A 24,160-nucleotide genomic window follows, 5' to 3' on the forward strand; every position below is an offset into this window, starting at 1 on the left:
AGATGGGTGGAGATGTGGATAGCGTAGAAGACTGGCAAAGAAAACAGAGCAATATAGATCAGTTGCAGATATGGGCTGAAAAATGGCAGATGGAGTTTAACCAATGGCAGATTCACAGCTCCTTGAAAGTGGCTACACAGGTCGATAAGGTGGTGAAGAAGGCTGATGGAATGCTTACTTTTATTAGTTGAGGCACTGAATTCTAAAGTCAAGAGGAAATGCTTTATAAAACTGATTAGGCCACATCTGGAATATTGCCTAACTAGCTGCCTGACTTGTTGAGTTCCTCCAGCATTTTGTGTGTGTTGCTTGGGTTCCCAGCATCTGCAGATTTTCTCTTGTTTGTGACTGGTTTACCAGGATGGTGCATGGTTTGATCATCATGTGCTATCATGAGAGGCTGGGTAAACTTAGGTTATTTTCTCTTGTGCGCCGGAGGCTGAGGGGAGATCTGATAGAGGTTTGTAAGATTATGAGTAGACAAGGAGTAGCTGTTTCCCAGGGTTGAAGTGTCTCATAGTCATAGTCATAATCATACTTTATTGATCCCAGGGGAAATTGGTTTTTGTTACAGTTGCACCATAAATAATAAATGGTAATAGAACCATAAATAGTTAAATAGCAATATGTAAATTATGCCAGTAAATTATGAAATAAATCCAGGACCAGCCTACTGGCTCAGGGTGTCTGACCTTCCAGGGGAGGAGTTGTAAAGTTTGATGGCCACAGGCAGGAATGACTTCCTATGGGCATGAATTAAAGATGAGATGGGGTAGGTTAAAGGGTGATTAGAGGAGTACAATAGACAATAGGTGCAGGAGTAGGCCATTCAGCCCTTCGAGCCAGCACCGCCATTCACTGTGATCATGGCTGATCAACCACAATCAGTATCCAGTTCCTGCCTTATCGCCATAGCCTTTGATTCTGCTATCTTTAAGAGCTCTATCCATCTCTTTCTTGAAAGCATCCAGAGACTTGGCCTCCACAGCCTTCTGGGGCAGAGCATTCTATATATCCACCACTCTCTGGGTGAAAAAATTTTTCCTCAACTCTGTTCTAAATGGCCTACCCCTAATTCTTAAACTGTGGCCTCTGGTTCTGGACTCATCCATCAGCGGCAACATGCTTCCTGCCTCCAGCATGTCCAATCCCTTAATAATCTTATATGTTTCAATAAGATCCCCTCTCAGCCTTCTAAATTCCAGAGTATACAAGCCCAGTCGCTCCAATCTTTGGACATATGACAGTCCCGCCATCCCGGGAATTAACCTTGTGATTCTTAGAGATAGGATCTATAGGCATTTAGAGAATCATGGTCTGATCAGGGACAGTCAGCATGGTTTTGTGAAGGGCAGGTCATGTCTAACAAGCCTGATAGAGTTCTTTGAGGAGGTGACCAGGCATATAGATGAGGGTAGTGCAGTGGATGTGATCTATATGGATTTTAGTAAGGCATTTGACAAGGTTCCACACAGTAGGCTTATTCAGAAAGTTAGAAGGCATGGGATCCGGGGAAGTTTGGCCAGGTGGATTCAGAATTGGCTTGCCTGCAGAAGGCAGAGGGTCATAGTGGAGGGAGTACATTCGGATTGGAGGATTGTGACTAGTGGTGTCCCACAAGGATCTGTTCTGGGACCTCTACTTTTCGTGATTTTTTTTTTTAACCTACGCTGCACTCCCTCAATAGCAAGAATGTCCTTCCTCAAGTTTGGAGACCAAAACTGCACACAGTACTCCAGGTGTGGTCTCACCAGGGCCCTGTACAGCTGCAGAAGGACCTCTCTGCTCTTATACTCAATTCCCCTTGTTATGAAGGCCAGCATGCTATTAGCTTTCTTCACTGCCTGCTGTACTTGCATGCTTGCTTTCAGTGACTGATGTACAAGAACACCTAGATCTCGTTGTGCTTCCCCTTTTCCTAACTTGACTCCATTTAGATAATAATCGGCCTTCCCGTTCTTACCACCAAAGTGGATAACCTCACATTTATCCACATTAAATTGCATCTGCCCACTCACCCAGCCTGTCCAAGTCACCCTGCATTCTCATAACATCCTCCTCACATCTCACACTGCCAGCCAGCTTTGTGTCATTGGCAGATTTGCTAATATTACTTTTAATTCCCTCATCTAAATTATTAGTATATATTGTAAACAGCTGCGGTCCCAGCACTGAACCCTGCGGTACCCCACTGGTCATCGCCTGCCATTCCAAAAGGGACCCGTTAATCGCTACTCTTTGTTTTCTGTCAGCCAGCCAATTTTCAATCCATGTCAGTATTCTGCCCCCAATACCAAGTGCCCTAATTTTGCCCACTAATCTCCTGTGTGGGACTTTATCAAGGCTTTCTGAAAGTTCAGGTACACTACATCCACTGGCTCTCCCTTATCCATTTTCATAGTTACATCCTCAAAAAATTCCAGAAGATTAGGCAAGCAGGATTTCCCCTTCGTAAATCCATGCTGACTCGGACCAATCCTGTTATTGCTATCCAGATGTGTCATAATTTCATCTTTTATAATTGACTCCAGCATCTTTCCCACCACCAATGTCAGGCTAACTGGTCTATAATTCCCTGTTTTCTCTCTTCCTCCCTTCTTGAAGAAAGGGACAACATTAGCCACCCTCCAATCCACAGGAACTGATCCTGAATCTATAGAACATTGGAAAATGATTACCAATGCGTCCACGATTTCTAAAGCCACCTCCTTAAGTATCCTGGGATGCAGACCATCAAGCCCTGGGGACTTATCAGCCTTCAGACCCAACAGCCTATCCAACACCATTTCCTGCCTAATATAAATTTCCTTCAATTCATCCATTACCCCAGGTCCTTTGGCCATTATTACATCTGGGAGATTGTTTGTGTCTTCCCTAGTGAAGACAGATCCAAAGTACCTGTTCAACTCGTTTGCCATTTCCTTGTTCCCCATAATAAATTCACCCACTTCTGTCTTCAAGGGCCCAATTGTGGTCTTAACTATTTTTTTCCTTTTCACATACCTAAAGAAGCTTTTACATTTATATTTTTATATTTATATTTATATTCTTGGCTAGTTTACCTTCGTACCTCATTTTTTCTTCGCGTATTGCCTTTTTAGTTACCTTCTGTTGCTCTTTAAAAGTTTCCCAATCCTCCGGCTTCCCACTTGTCTTTGCTATGTTATACTTCTTCTATTTTATTTTTATACTGTCCATTACTTCCCTTGTCAGCCATGGCCTCCCTTTATTCCCCTTAGGATCTTTCTTCCTCTTTGGAACGAACTGATCCTGCACCTTCCGCATTATTCCCAGAAACACTTGCCATTGCTGTTCCACTGTCATCCCTGCTAGGGTATTGTTCCATTGAACTTTGGCCAGCTCCTCCCTCATAGCACCATAGTTCCCTTTGTTCAACTGTAATACTGACACTTCCAAGTTTCCCTTCTCCCTCTCAAATTGTAGATTAAAACTTATCATATTATGGTCACTACCTCCTAATGGCTCCTTTACCTTGAGGTCCCTGATCAAATCCGGTTCATTGCACAACACTAATCTAGAATTGCGATCTCTCTGGTAGGCTCCAGTACGAGCTGTTCTAAGAATCCATCTCGGAGGGACTCCACAAATTCCCTTTCTTGGGGTCCAGGTTGGGGACCAACCTGATTCCTCTAGTCTACCTGCATGTTGAAGTCCCCCATAACAACTGTAGCATTACCTTTGCGACATGCCAATTTTAACTCTTGATTCAACTTACACCCTACATCCAGACTACTGTTTGGGGGCTTGTAGACAACTCCCATTAGGGTCTTTCTACCCTTAGAATTTCTCAGTTCTATCCATACTGACTCTACGTCTCCTGATTCTATGTCCCCCCTCGCAAGGGACTGAATATCATTCCTCATCAACAGAGCCACCTCACCCCCTCTGCCCATCAGTCTGTCCTTTCGATAGGACGTATATCCTTGAATATTCATTTCCCAGGCCCTGTCCACTTGAAGCCATGTCCCTGTTATTCCCACAACATCATACTTACCAATTTCCAACTGTGCCTCAAGCCCATCCACTTTATTTCTTATACTCCGTGCATTCATATACAATACTTTTAATTCATTACCCCCCTCACCTCCCATATCAATTCCTATTTCACTTGGCCATACTGTACGATCCCTTCTTGAGCTTTCTGCTCTGTTGATTCTGCTGTCATTCTTAACTTTTCTTATTCTCATTTTCCCTTTATCTCCATCCTTATATTTCCAGTTCATCCCCTTCCCCCCCTCTACTTAGTTTAAACACACCTGTGTTGCAGAGGCAAACCTGCCTGCCAGAATGCTGGTGCCCCACTTATTAAGGTGCAACCCGTCCCTTTTGTACAATTCATCCTTACCCTGAAACATACCCCAGTGGTCCAAGAATGTAAATCCTTGATTCCTGCACCAGTTCCTCAGCCACACATTCAGATCCATTATCTCCCTGTTCTTGACCACTCCAGCACGGGGAACTGGAAGCAAACCAGAGATAACCACCCTGGAAGTCCTGCTTTTCAGCCTTCTTCCGAGTTCTCTGAAGTCACTCTATAGAATGTCTTTCCCGTTCTTCCCCACGTCATTTGTGCCGACATGCACCACCACTTCCGGATGTTCACCTTCACTCTCGAGGATTCCCCGCACCCGGTCCGTGTCATCCTGGATCCCGGCACCAGGGAGGCAACACACCATCCTTAAATCTCACCTGTTGCCACAGAAACCCCTTTCTGTACCTCTCACTATGGAGTCCCCTACTACCACGGCTCTGCCTGACGTCTGTCTCCTCGGCTTTGTCTCAGCGCCAATTGTTGACTCGCAGACCTGTCCACCTCTCAGACTGGCACTGTCTTCTGTCCCGACAGCTTCCAAGAGGGAGAACCTGTTTACGAGAGGCACATCTCCCGGGGTCTCCTGTACTTCAAGCATCCTTTCCTTGCTCATCGTCGTCCTCCTACTCTCTTCCTGTATCCTGGGTTAACGACCTCACTGTAGGTCCTGTCCAGAAAACTCTCGTGCTCCCGGATGAACCTAACATCATCCAGTTGCCTCTCTAGTACGTTTTTTACTCAGAGAGGTGGATGCCTGGAATGTGCTGCCTTGTATGGCCATAGAGGCAAATACATTAGAGGCTTTTAAGAAACATTTGGGATAAGTGCATGAATGTAAGGAAGATGGAGGGATATGGATATGATGTTGGTAGGAGGGATTAGTGATTGGATGTTCTTGGTTTGCTTTTTAGCTGGTTTGGCACAACATTGTAGACCAAATGGCCTGTTCCTGGGCTGTGTTATTCTTATTCTATGTTGTTCAAATGGCCAACTAAGCTAATCCCCTCTGCCTACACAATGGTTACAGGGAGAGGCAGGAGATTGGGGTTGAGAGGGAAATGGATCAACCATGATGAAATGACAGAGCAGACTCGATGGGCCAAATGGCTTAGTTCTACTCCTATATCTTATGGACTTATGGTCAATTGTCCATATCATTCCATTTTCCTCAATTTATGGGCCTATTTAAACGTCTCTTAAAAATCCCTAACGCATCTGCCTCGACAGCTACCCTAGGCAGTATGCTCAAGGCACCCACCATTCTGTGTAAAAAGCACGCACCTCACATCTCCTTCTCACCTTCATTGCGTGCCCTCTGGTATTAGACATATTAATCCTGGGAAAAAGATAACGTCCGTCTACTCTATCTATGCCACTCATAAACTGATAAACCTCTATCACATCTCCTCTCAGCTTCCAGCGCTCTAGAGAAAACAACCCCAAGTTTGTCTAACCTCTTGCGATAGCACATGCCCTCTAATCCAGGCAGCATCCTGGTAAACCTCCACTGCACCCTCTCCAAAGCCTCAACACCCTTCCTACAGTAAGGTGACCAGTACTATCTGCAATACTCCAGATATGGCCTAACTAGAGCTCTGTAAAAGTGCAACATAACTTCCATAATGTATTATCAAACATTAAGGTTAAAAGGTAGGTACAATATCATGGGCCAGAGTGCCTGTATTGTGTTGTTCAGTCCTAAGATCAAGTAGGTACCACACAAAGGTCGCTATATAAGTTCAAAGGGTTGTGTGTAATAAACTGGATCCAAGCACAATTGCATTTGATCCACACACTTGTGAAGTGGTGAGTATCCTGGGGTTAGATCCTAGGACTCACAGACCCTCATTAGGCCCTGGCTGCCTTCTGAGAAATTTCAGCGAATGTCTGCGAGTCTGCTTGGGAAGTCAGGCCTGAGTGCCTGCAAGGCTGCAGGCTGAAGATGGCCCGCCGGAAGGTTAGATGACTGTGTATGCGCATAGGGAGGGAGAAATGGGGCTAGTTTTGCTGTTGTTGTCGTTGTTGCTTGTGTTGTTCTGCTGAACACTGTGGGCACGCTATGTTGGTGCCTGAATGTGTGGCAACACTTGTGGGCTGCCCCAGCACATTATCGGTGTGTTGGTTGGTATTGCAAAAACACACATTTCACCAAATGCTGGAGATACACAGCAGGTCAGGCAGCATCTATGGAGAGGAATGAAGAGTCAATGCTTTGGGTTGAGACCTTACCTCAGGATTTCCAACATCTGCAGAATCTCTTGTGTTATGACCCATTTCACTGTCTGTTTCACAGTACGTTTGATAAATAAATCCAAATAAGAAAATTTATAACAGAATCTCTTTTGTTTTATCATCCTGCTCAAGCTCTCAGGTCATTTTCTGCCGATCTCTTAAATTTAAACAATCTCCCTCAAAAGATAATTGACAGGTCAGCTTTTTTGAATGACGCTCCTAAACTGTGGAACTTCATATGCAAAACGATAAAGGATAAACTTATGCTCTTTACATAAACATAAAGAAGAATTACCAACATTATAACATTTTCCTTAATTTTTAAGAATAGTCTCACTTTGTGAAATATTTTCAATATTTGAACTCTTTCAAAATCACCAATTCTACTGGAGGTCAAGGCTGACTCGAACACTCCAGCAAAATGAGATGATTACTGTATTCTGTCTCTTTAGTCACTTGCCCTAAGCTATTAGACAATGGAATAGATCTCTGTGGTGGGACAGATAAACGCCACAACCTGGTATAGGCTCCTGGGAGTGCTGGAGCAGATGGAGATTCTTGAACAGGTGAGTCCACCTCAGGTAATTGGTCCTCACCACAAGGATCAGGATACTCTATTTCTCTACCTTTTGCGGACTTCGAAGCTGCACAAGCGCATGCCTGTCCACTTGATTTCACCTTGTGATGTTCTGCTCACATATGACGTTGTGTGGACAGAGAGTGGGGCATCACTCCTGGCCTTAGTTGGATAAGGTACTCTCCTTTCAGTACTTCCAGGTCTGTGAACAACTCTGGGTATTTCTGCCACCGAACACAGTTTAGCGAATCCAACCTTGCAATGAGGTTCAGCTTCTCGGTGGCCTGTCATCATCATCCCAGTAGTGATGAGAAGAGATCCTGAATGACTCAGACATCCGCTTTTAACTGTTCCTCATTTCTGCAGGAGCAAACATTCTCTTTACACTGAACCTATGTTTCCCTAGCCCCACTTTCTTTGTTGCCAAAGTCAGTGTAATGTCTATTTTCTTCACCAGTTTTATGAACAGACATTCAGGGATGGCTATGACATCTGTCCCAGTGTCCATGTTTCACATCACTGCCTCATTTTGTAATGGAACCATAATAGCTTTCTCTAGTGTGAGATTTACCTGCAACTGAAGTCTCTCTGACAATTTGGTGTCTAGTAGCCCAACAACAATCCTGTCTCTAATGAGCTCATCTCTCAGAATTCCATATCCACAGTTGTCTGACAGGGCATACAGTGCTGTGATGAAGTCATTTACTTTTTCCCCTGACTCCTGTTTTCTGGAGTTTAATTTTGCCCTCTCATATATAAAGGCATATCCTGTACAGTTTTGTATTCCTTTTTCTGAGCATCTGTCAGTTCTAATCCACCCATAATGTCATCTGCTTTGTCACCCATGCAGTATATCAGTGTGCTTACTTGATGTTCCGAAGTCTGAGTGAGATTGCTTGCAACCCTAAATCGCTCAAAGCATCTGAGCCATCGCTCAAAGTCCCTGGTTTAGAAAAATCAAATGTCTCGTTGGGCTTTATTGGGAAAGTAGATGTAGGTACTGCACGTATTTGCTCCATTTTTCTGTTTGTTTGTTTAGTATTTGATTTATTTGTACTGCAAAAGTCTTCTTTATTCTCCCGAGAGTTTCACTGACTTCTCAGGTTGTGTCTGTGTCTCTGCACTTCCCCAGGCTAGTGGCCCACAGATTATTACAATATATCCACTTTTGCGTGTAACTAGAAGGCATTGCCTCACAACCTTGGCCCTTTCTCATCTCAGCCTCATAGTGAATACTGTTAGCAACTTACACAGGCAGATCGGCTCTTAATATTTTTCATGGATATATGTGAACAAGAACAGTCTTACTGTAAGACTGTTATAGCTCAGCATTTAATACTAATCATTTCCACTAGCTCAGCATTTAATACCAATCATTCCCACAATCCTGATTGAGAAGTTGCAGAACCTGGGCCTCTGTACCTCCCTCAGTAATTGGATCCTCGACTTCCTAACTGGAAGACCACAATCCGTGCGGATTGGTGATAACATATTCTCTTCACTGGCGCATCTCAGGGGTGTGTGTTTCGCCCACTGCTCTACTCTCCATATACACATGACTGTGTGGCTAGGCGTAGCTCAAATACCATCTACAAATTTGCTGATGATACAACCATTGTTGGTAGAATCTCAGGTGGCGACCAGAGGGCAGACAGGAGTGAGATATGCCAACTAGTGAAATGGTGCCACAGCAACAACCTGGCACTCACCGTCAGTAAGATGAAAGAGCTGATTGTGGACTTCAGGAAGGGTAAGACGAAGGAACACATACCAATCCTCGTAGAGGGATCAGAAGTGGAGAGAGTGAGCAGTTTCAAGTTCCTGGGTGTCAAGATCTCTGAGGATCTAACCTGGTCCCAACATATCGATGCAGTTATAAAGAAGGCAAGACAGCAGCCATACTTTATGAGGAGTTTGAAAATATTGGGCATGTCAAAAAATACTCTCAAAAACTTCTGTAGTTGTACTGTGGAGAGCATTCTGACAGGCTGCATCACTGTCTGGTACGGAGGGGCTACTGCACAGGACTGAAAGAAGCTGCAGAAGGTTGCAAATCTAGTCAGCTCCATCTTGGCTACTAGCCTACAAAGTACCCAGGACATCTTCAGGGAGCGGCGTCTTAGAAAGGCAGTGTCCATTATTAAGGACGTCCAGCACCCAGGGCATGCCCTTTTCTCACTGTTACCATCAGGTAGGAGGTACAAAAGCCTGAAGGCACACACTCAGTGATTCAGGAACAGCTTCTTCCCCTCTGCCATCTGATTCCTAAATGGACATTGAAGCTTTGGACACTATTTCACTTCCTTTTAATATAAAGTATTTCTGATTTTTTGCAAAAACGAGGAAATCTGCAGATGCTGGAAATTCAAGCAACACACACAAAATGCTGGCGGAACGCAGCAGGCCAGGCAGCATCTATAGGAAGAAGCACAGTCAACGTTTCAGGCCGAGACCCTTTGTCAGGACTAACTGAAATAAGAGATGGTAAGAGATTTGAAAGTGGGAGGGGGAGGGGGAGACCCAAAATGATAGGAGAAGACAGGAGGGGGAGGGATGGAGCCAAGAGCTGGACAGTTGATTGGCAAAAAGGATACAAGACTAGAGAAGGGAGAGGATCATGGGACGGGAGGCCTAGGGAGAAAGAAAGGACGAGGGGAGCACCAGAGAAAGATGGAGAGCAGGCAAGGAGTTATTGTGAGAGGGACAGAGAGAGAGAGAAAAAAGGAAGGAAGGAAGGAAGGAATAGATAAATAACGGATGGGGTAAGAACGAGAGGAGGGGTATTAACGGAAGTTAGAGAAGTCAATGTGCATGCCATCAGGTTGGAGGCTGCCCAGATGGAATTTAAGGTGTTGTTCCTCCAACCTGAGTGTGGCTTCATCTTTACGGTAGAGGAGGCCGTGGATAGACATGTCAGAATGGGAATGGGATGTGGAATTAAAATGTGTGGCCACTGGGAGATCCTGCTTTCTCTGGCGGACAGAGCGTAGGTGTTCAGTGAAACAATCTCCCAGTCTGCGTCAGGTCTTGCCAATATATATAAGGCCGCACCGGGAGCACCGGACGCAGTATATCACACCAGCCGACTCACAGGTGAAGTGTTGCCTCACCTGGAAGGACTGTCTGGGGCCCTGAATGGTGGTGAGGGAGGAAGTGTAAGGGCATGTGTAGCATTTGTTCCGCTTACAAGGATAAGTGCCAGGAGAGAAATCAGTGGGGAGGGACGGGGGGGACGAATGGACAAGGGAGTCGCGTAGGGAGCGATCCCTGCGGAAAGCAGAGAGAGGGGGTGAGGGAAAGATGTGCTTAGTGGTGGGATCCCGTTGGAGGTGGCGGAAGTTAAGGAGAATAATATGTTGGACCCGGAGGCTGGTGGGGTGGTAGGTGAGGACAAGGGGAACCCTATTCCTAGTGGGGTGGCGGGACGATGGAGTGAGAGCAGATGTGTGTGAAATGGGGGAGATATGTTTGACAGCACAGTTGATGGTGGAGGAAGGGAAGCCCCTTTCTTTAAAAAAGGAGGACATCTCCCTCGTCCTGGAATGAAAAGCCTCATCCTGAGAGCAGATGCGGCGGAGACGGAGGAATTGCGAGAAGGGGATGGCATTTTTGCAAGAGACAGGGTGGGAAGAGGAATAGTCCAGGTAGCTGTGAGAGTCCGTAGGCTTATAGTAGACATCAGTAGATAATCTATCTCCAGAGATAGAGACTGAAAAATCAAGAAAGGGGAGGGAGGTGTTGGAAATGGACTAGGTAAATTTGAGGGCAGGGTGAAAGTTGGAGGCAAAGTTAATGAAGTCAACAAGCTCAGCATGCGTGCAGGAAGCAGCGCCAATGCAGTCGTCGATGTAGTGACGGAAAAGTGGGGGATGGATACTAGTATAGGCTTGGAACATGGATTGTTCCACAAAGCCAACAAAAAGGCAGGCATAGCTAGGACCAATACAGGTGCCCATGGCTACACCTTTAGTTTGGAGGAAGTGAGAGGAGCCAAAGGAGAAATTATTAAGAGTAAGGACTAATTCCGCTAGACGGAGGAGAGTGGTGGTAGAGGGGAACTGGTTAGGTCTGGGGTCCAAAAAGAAGTGGAGAGCTTTGAGATCTTCCTGGTGGGGGATGGAGGTATATAGGGACTGGACATCCATGGTGAAAATAAGGCGGTGGGGGCCAGGGAACTTAAAATCATTGAAAAAATCCAGAGCGTGAGATGTGTCATGAACATAGGCAGGAAGGGATTGAACAAGGGGGGATAAAACCGTGTCGAGGTATGCAGAAACGAGTTCGGTGGGGCAGGAGCAAGCTGAGACAATAGGTCTACCTGGACAGGCAGGTTTGTGATCTTGAGTAGGAGGTAGAAACGGGAAGTGCGGGGTGTGGGAACTATGAGATTGGTGGCAGTAGATGGGAAATCCCTAGAGCTGATAAGTTTGGTGATGGTGTGGGAGACAATGGCCTGGTGCTCCTTGGTGGGATCAAGATCAAAGGGTAAATGGGAGGAGGTATCAGTGAGTTGTCGCTGTGCCTCGGCAAGGTAGAGGTCAGTTTGCCAGACAACAGCAGCGCCTCCCTTATCAGCGGATTTTATAGTAAGGTTAGGATTGGTGCGGAAGGAGTGGAGAGCAGAGCGTTCGGAAGGAGTTGGAATTGGAACAAGGTGTGATGAAGTCGAGATGGTTGATGTCCCATCAGCAGTTAGCAATAAAGAGATCCAGAGCAGGCAGAAGACCAGAGCGGGGTGTCCATGAAGAGGAGGAGGGTTGAAGACGGGAGAAGGGGTCATCGGTGGGGGTGGGAGAGTCCTTGCCGAAGAAGTAGGCTCGAAGACGGAGCTGGTGGAAGAAGAGTTCAGTGTCATGGCGCACGTGGAACTCGCTGAGATGTGGGCAAAGGGGAACAAAGGTATGGCCCTTACTATGGGCAGAGCGCTCTGCCTCAGAGAGTTAAAAGTTTTTTTGCACGTTTTTTAATCTATTCAATATACATATACTGTAATTGATTTACTTGTTTATTTATAATTTTTTAAAAATTTTTTAGATTATGGTATTGCATTGAACTGCTGCTGTTAACACATTTCACGTCACATGCTGGTGATAATAAATCTGATTCTGATAAATCCTTTCTTGTCAGGGATCTCACTTGGTCTCTAGCACAAATTCATTGACAACCAGCCACTTCTGACACCAAGTTGCGTTCGATATTGAGGGATAGTGCAGAGCACACCAGGACACCAACATTCAAGATATTCAACTGAACTTTACCGACAACACTGCTTGTACAGTATGCGCACTCGTCCCGTGTGGCAGTGGCTAAGTGAACAGCAAAGGATTAACACTATTAACTTCCACAACAGATTCAGTTTTCATTACCAGAAACTATCAGCCTCACTGGTATCTGCCACAGTGATCTGCCTTAGGTCCTCATTCCACTCGTCCAATTCCAGTTGCCTTCATCCACCCTGAGCTGGATTACACTTAAGGGTTCAGGCAAAATATCTTGTTTCTTAAAAGCAAAGTCGAGATATTTGAAGGAGGAGTCAGACTTAATGACTAGACATGCTGTAAAGGCACTTACCGACAGCCCAGTATAACAGCTGCAGGCCTTCACTTGGTCCCTTGTTCGCTAAATATGGCTTGGTGTACTTCAGAATGTCACCCGCATACTCCAAGGCCCTTGAGGCTAAGGAAGATTTTTCTCCTAGGGTTTGTAATTGATTGTAAGTTTTCCCAACAGCCTGCCAGAAGATTGTGAATAAATACAAGTCAGAATTACATACCTGGCTCGTTTGGCACATTGGCCTTCATAAATCAAAGTACTGAGTACAGGAGTTGGGATGTTGTGTTGAAGGTGAATAAGATGTTGGTGAGGCCTAATTTGGAATTTTGTGTATAGTTCTGGTCACCTTCCTACAGAAAAGATGCAAATAAGGTTGAAAGAGTACGGATAAAATTGACAAGGATGTTGCTGGGACTGGTAGACCAGAGTTATAGGGAAAGATTGAATAGGTTAAGACTTCATTCCCTGGAGTGGAGGAGAACAAACAGAGATTTGATATAGGTAAATGCAAGCAGGCTTCGTTCCACTGAGGTTGGGTGAGACTAGAACTAGAGCTCATGGTTGAAAGGTGAAATGCTTAAGGGAATATGAGGGGGAACTTCAAGCTGTTCGTCCAAGTGGTGGATGCAGGTTTGATTTCGTCATTTAAGAGAAGTTTGGTTAAGTACATGGATGGATGGGGGTATGGAGAGCTATGGTCCAGGATAGGGTCAATGGGAATAGCCAAAATGACAGTTCGGCATGGACGAGATGGGCCAAAAGGTCTTTTCTGTACTGCATTGCTTTGTGACTCTAAGCCTAGTTCATAACAAAACACAGCAGGGTGAATTACAACAAGTTGATTCTCCAGATTGTTCTTCATTTAATGAAGAATTCAGTTGATGTTATGCTGCCTCTTCAACTACAGTAGGAAAAAATACAGAATAAGCAATAAACAAAACTGAACAGTAGTTGCAAAGTAATGTGGTATCAATAAGTAAAGAAACACCAGGTACAGCATCTACGATCCCAACCACTGTCACCAAACTCATAGTTCCCTTACCCCGCACAGCTCGCTTCTACCTCCTACCCAAGATCCACACACCAGACTGTCTGGGTAGGCTATTGTCTCTGCCTACTCTTGCCCTACTGAACTTGTGTCCTCGTATCTCGATTGCATTCTATTTCCCTTGACTCAGTCCCTTCCTACCAACATGTGCGTCACTTCTCAGGCCCTCGATCTTCTCTGTAACTTTCAATTCCCTGACCTTGACCACCTCATCTTCACCATGCATGTTCAGTTCCTACCCACTCCTACTCCCATCAAGAAGGCCTCAAAGCTCTCTGCTTCTTCCTTGACAAAAGAACTAACCAAACCGCCTCCACCCTCCTCTGTCTGGCAGAACTGGGACCAAGTGAGATCCCTGACAAGAAAGGATTTATCAGAATCAGATTTATTATCTCCAAACTCAAGAGGTAGCCATTGGCACTCACATGGGCCCAAGCTATACCTGCCTTTTTGTTGGTTATGTACTACAGTCTATGTTCAGAGCTTCCCCGGTAATGATCCCCAACTCTTCCTACGCTACACTGATAATTGCATTGATGCTGCTTCATGCACCCTTACTGAGCTCGCCAATTTTATCAACTTTTCCTCCAACTTTCATCCTGCCCTTAAGTTCACTTGGTCCATCTCCAACACCTTCCTCCACTTTCCTGATCTCTTGGTCTCCATTTCTGGAGACAAACTGTCAACCAACATCTTGTACAAACCTACCGATTCCCACGGTTGCTTTGACTATACCTCTTCCCACACTATCTCCTGTCAAAAGGCTATTCCCTTTTCTCATGGAACCTGATAGGAGAGGACAAAAGACCACGGAAGAAGGGAAAGGGGGAGGAGCACCAGAGGAAGGTGATGGGCAGGTAGGAAGAGAATGTGTGAGAGAGTAAGAATAATGGGGAATGGTGAAGGAAAAGGGGTTCATGCCATCAGGTTGGAGGCTACTCAGACAGAATATAAGGTGTTGCTCCTCCAACCTGAGTGTGGCCTTATCGTGGCACTAGAAGAGGCCAAGGACTAATATGTTGGAATAGGAGTGGAAAGTAAAACTGAAATGGGTGGCCACCGGGAAATCCTGCTTGTGATGGACACAGTGAACATGCTTGATGAAGTGATCTCCCAATCTACGGCGCGACTCACCGATGGAGCACCGGATACAGTGGAGGACCCCAAGTGTCACCTCACCTAGAAGGACTGTTTGGGGCCCAGAATGGTAGTGAGGGAGTTGGTGTAGGAGCAGGTGTGGCACTTGTTCTGCTTGCAAGGGTAAGTGACAGGAGAGAGATCAGTGGGAAGGTAGAAGTGGACAAGGGAGTCGTGTAGGGAGCGATCGTTGTGAAAAGCAGAAACTGGAGGGAAGGAAAAGATGCTTTGGTGGTGCGATCCTGTTGGATAGTGGAAATTACAGAAAATTGTGTTGAATATAGAGGCTTGTGGCATGGTAGGTAAGGACAAGAGGAACCCTATCCTTGGTGTAGCAGCAGGAGGATCAGGTGAGGGCAGACATGCGCGAAATGGAAGAGATGGCGATAAGTGGAGTGTCGATGATGCAGGAAGCAAAGTCCCTTTCTTTGAAGGTGGACACCTCAGTTGTTTTGAAATGAAAAGCCTCATCCTGAGAGCAGAGGCAGTGGAGACATTGGAATTGAGAAAAGGGAATGGCATTTTTACAAGTGACAGGGTGGGAAGAGGTATAGTCCAGGTGGCTGTGAGAATCAGTGAGTTTTTAAGAGATATCAGTAGATAAACTATCTCCAGAGATAGACAGGGAGATCAAGAAAGGAGAGAGAGGTATCAGAAATGGACCAAGTAAATTTGTGGGTAGGGTGGAAGTTGGAGGCAAAGTTGATGAAGTAGACAAGCTCAGCATGAGTGCAAGAAGCAGCACCAATGTAGTCGTCAATATAGCGTAGGAAGAGTTGGGGAGCAATGCTCATATAGGCTTGGAACATAGACTGTCCCATGTAGCCGACGAAAAGGCGAGCAAAGCTGGGACCCATGTGAGTGTCCATGGCTACACCTTGGGTTTGAAGGAAGTGGGAGGAGCCAAAGGAGAAATTGTTGAGGTGAAGACAAGTTCCGCCAGACAGAGGAGGGTGGTGGTGAAGGGGAACTGGTTAGGTCTGTTGTCCAGAAAGAAGTGGAGAGCTTTAAGGCTCCCTGATGTGGGATAGGGGACACAGTATGCACGATTCTGGAAAGCTCTGGAAGCTTCTCTTGGTATTGCATTATTTGAATAAGGGCTTTCTCATTGGTTAGCTCTTAGCTATGAATTTGAATTTTTCTTATCTATGTTGTATAAAAAGAGTTGACTGTGTAGAGGCACCATCTCTGTTTTCCTTCTTTCTCTCTTGTCTGCTACTGGTCTCTTGCTCCTGTTACTGTTTCATACACACACCACTCTCTGTGGAAAAGACTTACTCTAACAACCTGGCCCCCCCTGCCCCCATTTTCCTTAAAATTATGCACACAAAATGCTTAATGAACTCATTGGGTCAGGAACTGTCTATTGAAATGAACAGCTGATGTTTCGGGGCCGAAACCCTTCTTCAGGACTGGAGAAGCAGGCAGAAGATGCCAGAATAAAAAGGTGGGGAAGGGGAAGAAGGCTGGACCAAAGGTGAGAAGTGATACCTTAAAATTATGCCTCCTTATGTTAGCCATTTTCATCCTGGGAAAAAGTATCTGGCTATCCACTCGATCTACACTATCTTATACACCTTGCAGTTCAGCAGCCAAAAAGTATACTTAAAATTAGTTTACAGATACAGTGTGAACCCATGTGTAAAAGATATTTCAGCCCACGTTTGCCTGTTGCTATTTCTGAATGGACTTCACCTTAATGAATATGAGTAGAGCGGATTTTGGCTCCAGTTTAGTGGCTGTCTGATCAAGTTGAGACTGGTTGAGTAAATTTTCCATCTCTGGCAGCTTGAATACTATCCTTGTCAATCCTGCCAATTGTTCCATGCTTCCACCTCCTATTTTTTTTAAAAAAAGGAAATATAATCACTTTAAGGTCAGGTTTAAGAATGAATTACACAGAACTAAATGTTGCTGATAAGTTCAACCATTATCACATCCACTTAAGATGAGATTAGATTTGTCACAAGTACATTGAAACATAGTCACTTGTGTCATCGTTAGTGACATGCTGCCAGCAGCTGCAAGTGTTGCCACGCTTCCAGTGCCAACATAGCATGCCCAGGTATACTAACCCTAACTTTATGCATCTTTGGAATGTGGGAGGAAACCAGAGCACCCAGAGGAAATCCACACAGTCATGGGGAGAATGTACAAATTCCTTACCCAATCAGTATTTCCTGGCGCTACGAAACGATTGCACTAACTTTATGTGATTTCGTCACCCCCTAGACTTGGTCTAAAGATTACATTATTGTCATAATTCTAACCAACATGTAATTTGTACTTATTAATCAAATGCTCCAGATATCTACAATATATACCGGGTGACCTAGGTTAATATGAGGGACTCCAAGATTTGGAGAAAAATGCAAGAAGCTATTTGAAATAATATACTCACTTCAGTGATTTTTTAAACCTTTGAACCTTTTTTAAACATTTCAGACATTCCCTTCACAAATACACACCCCTTCTCACTCCTCATAAAGAAAATTCCTTTTATTGACATGATCACACTTGAACTTTGTTATCTGGATCTAAATGACCTACACCATACAAACAGAACTTTAGAGGTCACAGTAAACTTTCAAACAAACAAGGTAAAAGAATCAGTTTTGATTATAAAGCAGTTGAAAGTCTAGATTTTCCTGCAACAATTATTAAGGGTGAATATCTTATTTCTTATTTCCTAGCATACTTCTTCCAATTAAAATTTAGTTAAGGGAAGTCGCTGGTCTAACACCCTTTGATTAGCCTGGGCATATTTCTGAAAAATAAAAAAAAATACATATATTATGGTCCTGATAAGTAAGTCAGAGAAAAATGCAGTTTTTTCCCCCATCTACATCCAGTGGTTCATGCCTTGCTTCAGTAAGACATGATTTTAAAGATTAATACCAGGGGGTGATTTTAAATGTTTTTAATTACCAAATTGTATGTATGTGTGTGCGTGTATATATATGATACATTTTCTTGCGGGCATAATAGATCCATAATAGAATAATAACCAATAGAGTCAATGAAAGACTGAATCAACTGGGAGTTCAACCAGTGTGCAAAACAAGAAACTGTGCAAATACAAAAAGAAAGAAGTAATAATAGTAATAATTTATATTTCAACTTTTGCGACCGGGTGCAAACCTCACCATTGTAAAATAACCAGCATCAATTTCAATTGAGCTTGGTGTATACTGGATGACTGATTTGCTTTCAATGGCTTTCAGTTTTATGGTGAAAATTAGATATGTTTGGATAACATCAGGACGGATATCTTCATTCACCGCAGCGCTGCACTGATTCCACAGTCTACAGACTCACTTTCAAGGAGTCTCCTTCTGAAAGTTCAAAGGAAATAGAGGGCTATGGGTAACCCTAGTAATTTTTAAGGTAGAGACATGTTCCGCACAACTCTGTGGGCTGCGGGGCCTGTATTGTGCTGTATGTTTTCTATGTTAAATTTATTATTAAGTCACATATCTGTCCCCATATACTCCCTTGAGATTAATTTCCTTGCAGGCATTCACTGTATAACAAAGAAATACAATCGGGAGAGGAGGAAATTTCACTCAGGTCCACTGGCCGAGTATAAAAAGCAGCAACTCACTGCAGTTTGTTTGAAGTTCTGGCCAGACACCAGTCACAGTGTTTGGGATTGATTTGCATGAACAAATTAAAGGAAGGCAGGGGCAAGCACAGAGGCCATCAGTGGAGTAGACAAAGTCAGTGGTGACTTTGAGGCTTCAGTGAAGAGAAGCTTCAGTCAGAGGAAGCAAAAAACAAAAGCTCCAGGCCCAGTTTTTTCCCTCCCTTCCTTACATTTGCGCAGTTAGGACAGTGGAGATGTCAGGCAGGATAGTGAAATGCTCCTCTTATGGGATGTGTGAAGGCAGGAAGACTTCCAGAATCCCTGACCACTACAACAGCAAGAAGTACATCCAGCAGTAGCTTCTAACAATCTGCTTTAAGGAGTTGGAGCTGGAACTGAATGAACTTCAGATTACTTGGGAGGCTGGGGAGGTGAAAGGTACGACATTTAGAGATGTAGTTACACTTAAGGTACAGGACACAGGCACTGGTGCTGGCACGTGGTCAAGTGGTTAAGGCATTCGTCTAGTGATCTGAAGGTCGCTAGTTCGAGCCTTGGCTGAAGCAGTGTGTGTGTCCCTGAACAAGGCACTTAACCACACATTGCTCTGCGACGACACCGGTGCCAAGCTGTATGGGTCCTAATGCCCTTCTCTTGGACAACATCGGTGTCGTGGAGAGGGGAGACTTGCAGCATGGGCACCTGCTGGTCTTCCATACAACCTTGCCCAGACCTGCGCCCTGGAAACCTTCCAAGGCGCAAATCCATGGTCTCTTGAGACTAACGGATGCCTATTTATTTATTTATTTACAGGACACAGGAAACTGGGTGGCAGTTAGAAAGCAGAAAGGGGTTAAGGAGCCAGTGCAGAGTACCAATGCAGTGAATGGACAGAGTGGATGTGGCAAAGTTGTTTCCCATGATGGAGGAGTCTAGTACGAGAGGGCATGACTTAAGGATTGAAGGGCGCCCATTCAGAAGAGAAATGCGAAGAAATTTTTTTAGTCAGAGGGTGGTGAATCTATGGAATTTGTTGCCACGGGCAGCAGTGGCGGCCAAGTCATTGGGTGTATTTAAGGCAGAGATTGATAGGTATCTGAGTAGACAGGGCATCAAAAGTTATGGTGAGAAGGCGGGGGAGTGGGACTAAATGGGAGAATGGATCAGCTCATGATAAAATAACGGAGCAGACTCGATGGGCCGAATGGCCGACTTCTGCTCCTTTGTCTTATGGTCTTACCCTGTGGCCATCCCCCTCAACAACAGGTACATCATTTTGGAAACTGCTGGGGGGGTAGGGGGATGACCTGACAGAGGAAGGTCACAGTGGGAGAAAAGGCACACTGTGGTGATTGTAGATTCGTTAGTTAATGGAACAGAAAGGAAAACAAGTTTCCTGGATGGTATGTTGCCTCCCGGGTGCCAAGGTCCAGGAGATCTCGGATCAAATCCTCAGCATTCTAAAGTGGAAGGGTGAACAACAGCCAGAGGTCATGGTCCACAGAGGTACCAACTGGTAGGTTGATGTTCTGTATAGGGAATTCAGGGAGTTAGGTGCTACGCTAAAAGGCAGGAATTTTGGGATTGTGACCTCAGGATTGCTACCCGTGCCACATGCTGGTGAGGAATGGACTGATTAAGAATAGCCAGTATGGCTTCGTGCGTGAGAGATCACGTCTAACCAAACTTTTTGAATTTTTCGAGGAAGTTACCAGGAAAGTGGATGACAGCAAGGCAGTGCATGCTGTCTACATGGATTTTAGCAAGGTACTTGACAAGGTCTGGCATGGGAGGTTGGTCAAAAAGGTTCAGTCACTTGGCATTCAAGATGAGATAGTAAATTTGATTAGACATTGGCTTTGTGGAAGAAGCCAAAGACAGATACTAGGTGGTCGCCCCTCTGACTGGTGGCCTGTGACTAGTGGTATGCCACAGGGATCGGTGGTGGGTCCATTGTTGTTTAGTCATCTGCGTCAATGATCTGGATGAAAACGTGGTTAACTGGATTAGCAAATTTGCAGATGACATTGAGATTGGGGGTGTAGTGGACAGTGAGGAAGGCTATCATGGCTTGGAGAGGGATCTGCAACAACTGGATAAATGGAAGATAGAATTTAATGCAGACAAGTGTGAGGTTTTGCACTTTGGTAGGACCAACCAGGGTAGATTCTACACAGTGAACGGTAGGGCACTGAGAAGTATGGTGGAACAAATGATCAGGGAATACAAGTCCATAATTCATTGAAAGTGGTGGCACATGCATACAAGGTTGTAAAGAAAGCTTTTGGTGCATTGGCCTTCATAAGTCAACGTATTGAGTACAGAAGATGGGATGTTATGTTGAAGTTGTATATGATGTTGGTGAGGCCTCATTTGGAGTATTGTGTGCAGTTTTGGTCACCTACCCTTCAAGAAAGATGTAAACAAGGTTGAAAGAGTTCAGAGAAAGTCTACAAAGATGTTGCTGGGTTTGGAGGACCTGAATTATGAAGAAAGATTAAGTATGTTAGGACTGTATTCTTTAGAACATAGAAGATTGAGAGGAAATTTGATAGAGGTATGCAAAAGCCTGCTTGTATTTACCCTATCTATACCCCTGATAATTAGGGTAAATACAAGCAGGCTTTTTCCACTGAGGTTGGGTGGGACTACAACCAAAAATCATGGGTTAAGGGTGAAAGGTCAAATATTTAAGGGGAACATGAAGGGAAACTTCTGCACTCAGAGAGTCGTGAGAGTGTGGAGTGAGGTGCCAGCACACAGGATGCATGTAAGCTCGATTTCAAAGTTTAAGAGAAGTTTGGATAAGTACATGGAAGGTAGGGATATGGAGGGCTAAGGTCTAGGTGCAGGTAGTTAGGAGTTGGCAGTTTAAATGATTTCTGCATAGACAAGATGGGCTGAAGGGCCTGTTTTTGTGCTGTACTTCTCTATGACTCTATGAGAATAGAATTAATGAATCTCAGGGTGGTATATGGTGACACACTGTATGTGTAGTTAGAACCTTGAAAAACTCCACATAAAGACTGACAAACAATGTGCAAAAATAATAAATAAATAAGCAAATAACACTGGGATTCTCTATTTAGTTATGATTAATTTTAATTTGCACATTGGTCGCTTGTCAGTCTTTGGTAATGTATAGTTTCATAAATTCTGTGATATTTCTTTATTTTCCTGTAAATGCCTGCACAAAAATGGATCTCAGGGTAGTACATGGTGACAATTAGGTACTTTGATAATAAAAGTAATCAAAACCAAATTAAAATCCATTTTCAGGGCCACAGTCAAATCATATCATATCAAACGATTTCCAGTAAGTGGAGGCAGAGAATGAATTGGGTGCCAGCACGTTGTAGACCCATGCACAGTTGGAATGGTAACTTTCCAAAGATGTCTCTTTTCTGGTACTTAAGTCTTTTAATGACAATGAAATGAAACTTATTTTATAGCTGAGAACTCTGGTGCATCTCGGACTCAGTGAAGGTGTTATTGCCGATAAACTGGACTCTGACAACTCAGTCTCGTTCCTCAATCACACTTCATTTACTTGTGCACAAGGAGAGCTCTGCCACCAACTGCTCTGAAGTTTGAACAAAGAGATGCCATTTTTACATAGAAATTGATTCGTTGTAGACAAATATTGGTTCATTAGATACATTGTGCACTTCTGAATCTCATTTGGATATTTCACTACCTATCATAGTGCATACAGTGTTTCAATTGCTAATAACCAACGACCTGCCCGTGTGGTCCTAGAGTCCTTGACTTGCGGGTTTGAGTATGCTTGGTGACCTGGGTTCCCAGTCTAGAACAGAAAGGCTGTATAAGAGCGAGGCTTTCAAGGGCCGTGCTCAGCCAGGGTGACAGCACTACGTCTGCACACTGTCTCTGTCAGCTTATCTTCTTGACTGTTGCTTTATTGAACTTTCACACAGAGAAAGGCTGCCTGGTGCCCGGGTCCAGGATAATCTATCTCACCTGCAGAGGAAATTGCAGTGGGAAGGGAAAGATCCAGTTGTCAAGATCCACGTGGGTACCAGTGACAGGGGTAGATTGAGGAAAGAGGCTCTGCTGGGGGAATTTGAGCAGGTAGGGACTAAATTAAACAGCAGATCCAAAAAGGTAGTAATCTCTGGATTACTACCTGAGCCGTGTGCAAATTGGCATAGGGTCAAGAAGATTAGAGAGTTAAATGGGAGTGGGAGAAGTGGGTTTGAATTCATGTGAAACTGGCACCGGTATTGGGGAAGGAGGGAGCTATACCAATGGTACGGGCTCCACCTGAACCGTGATGGGACCTGGATCCTAGCGAGTTGCAAAACTAGAGCTCTGGATAGGGTTTTAAGCTAAATAGCAGGGGAAGGGTTTAATAGATTGGAGAAGTATGGATAAAGTAAAAAGGAAAAGTGCAGATAAAGATAAAGAAAAAGCAAAAGATAAAAAAGAGAAAAGTAAGAGTGGAGTGAAGAAAAGTCAAGTGCAAAAGAGTAAAAGATTACAAGATTTTAAAGGCACAATGCAGACATCCCACCCTGCAAAAGCTCATTTCAGGGAGGTAGCACCATCAATTTGCGGGAGACTTCCAGGAGAGGCAGGATGTCTGCAATAGAGTAGCTCCTCAGCAGCTAGCCAGCTAGTTTAAATAACGTTAGCTACGCTAATGAACGAATGACACCTGTTAAACTCACCTCAACATGTCTTTTACAGTCTTAACCCACCATGGGCAATAGAAAAGTCACTGTTGCAAACAGTGCAGCGAGCAACACTGTCATTATTTTGACTCCTATTAGACAGGGGTACACTTTAGTGTAGTCTGGGGTGACGTACGTTTTATAGTTTTTTGGAACACTCTGCCATGGCGTGCTCTCTCTCTCTCTCGTGGTCGCTCGCGCGCTCTCGCTTGCTTTCTCTCTCACTCGCTCTCTCTCCCTCTCTTGCTCGTGTGCTCTCACTTGCTTTCTCGCCCACTCTCTCTCGCCTCCTCGCTCTCTCTCGCTCGGGCGCTCTCGCTTGCTTTCTCTCTCGCTCGCGCTCTCTCTCGTGGTCGCTCTCACACTCTCCCTCGCTTGCTCTCAAAAAAATTGATTTCCGTGACATTGTATATAATTTACGGGCATCAGGGAGCCACTATTAATATGGGGGAGACTTCCAGAAGTTCCGGAAGAGGTGGGATGTCTGCACACTGAGTATGGGCTCTTTACCTGAATGCTCGTAGTATTCTAAACAAGCTCAGTGAACTTGTGGCTCAAATCCGTATAAAGGGGTATGATTTAGTGGCCATTACAATAGGGGAAGATGAGTCCATGGCCAGATCAGCCATGATCTTATGAAATGGCAGAGCAGGCTCCACAGGCCTACGGGCCCAGATGGCCTACTCCTGCCCCTATTTCTTAGTTTTAAAGAGTCTGCGCTCTGTTCAGAGAACACACACTGTAACCCTGGCTTTGCTAAAATTTCCACAAAAGGATCACTTTTACAGTTAATCCTCTCATACAACAACTCAAAGTATACACTTACCACTTGTGTTGGCATGCATTTTATCCGCAGGCTGACTCGCATACTGTTGCAAAATGCACCGAAACCAGGAATGGATTGTAAACGTTTGGTATGAACTGCAACCCTGGCTTCTGAGAGCATCTACCAAGGAGCTGTGGAGGGAGAAAACCAAAGACTAATTAGGCATCTGCAATT

General features: G+C 44.6%; 1 protein-coding gene across 2 annotated transcripts in view; it reads right to left on the minus strand.

Annotated features, from left to right (window-relative positions):
- mms22l (MMS22-like, DNA repair protein) overlaps window positions 1-24,160 on the minus strand; it is a 246,989-nt gene that overhangs the window by 36,228 nt on the left and 186,601 nt on the right. For both annotated transcript variants that reach the window (XM_072251674.1, XM_072251675.1), the window contains exons 17-19: window positions 23,987-24,117; window positions 16,576-16,718; window positions 12,714-12,873 (exon numbers count right to left, since the gene is read on the minus strand). In XM_072251674.1, the coding sequence (XP_072107775.1) occupies window positions 12,714-12,873; window positions 16,576-16,718; window positions 23,987-24,117 (434 nt within the window). The remainder of the gene's footprint in view (window positions 1-12,713; window positions 12,874-16,575; window positions 16,719-23,986; window positions 24,118-24,160) is intronic.

The sequence above is a fragment of the Mobula birostris genome, chromosome 2 (assembly GCF_030028105.1).
Source record: "Mobula birostris isolate sMobBir1 chromosome 2, sMobBir1.hap1, whole genome shotgun sequence".
Taxonomy (NCBI): domain Eukaryota; kingdom Metazoa; phylum Chordata; class Chondrichthyes; order Myliobatiformes; family Myliobatidae; genus Mobula; species Mobula birostris.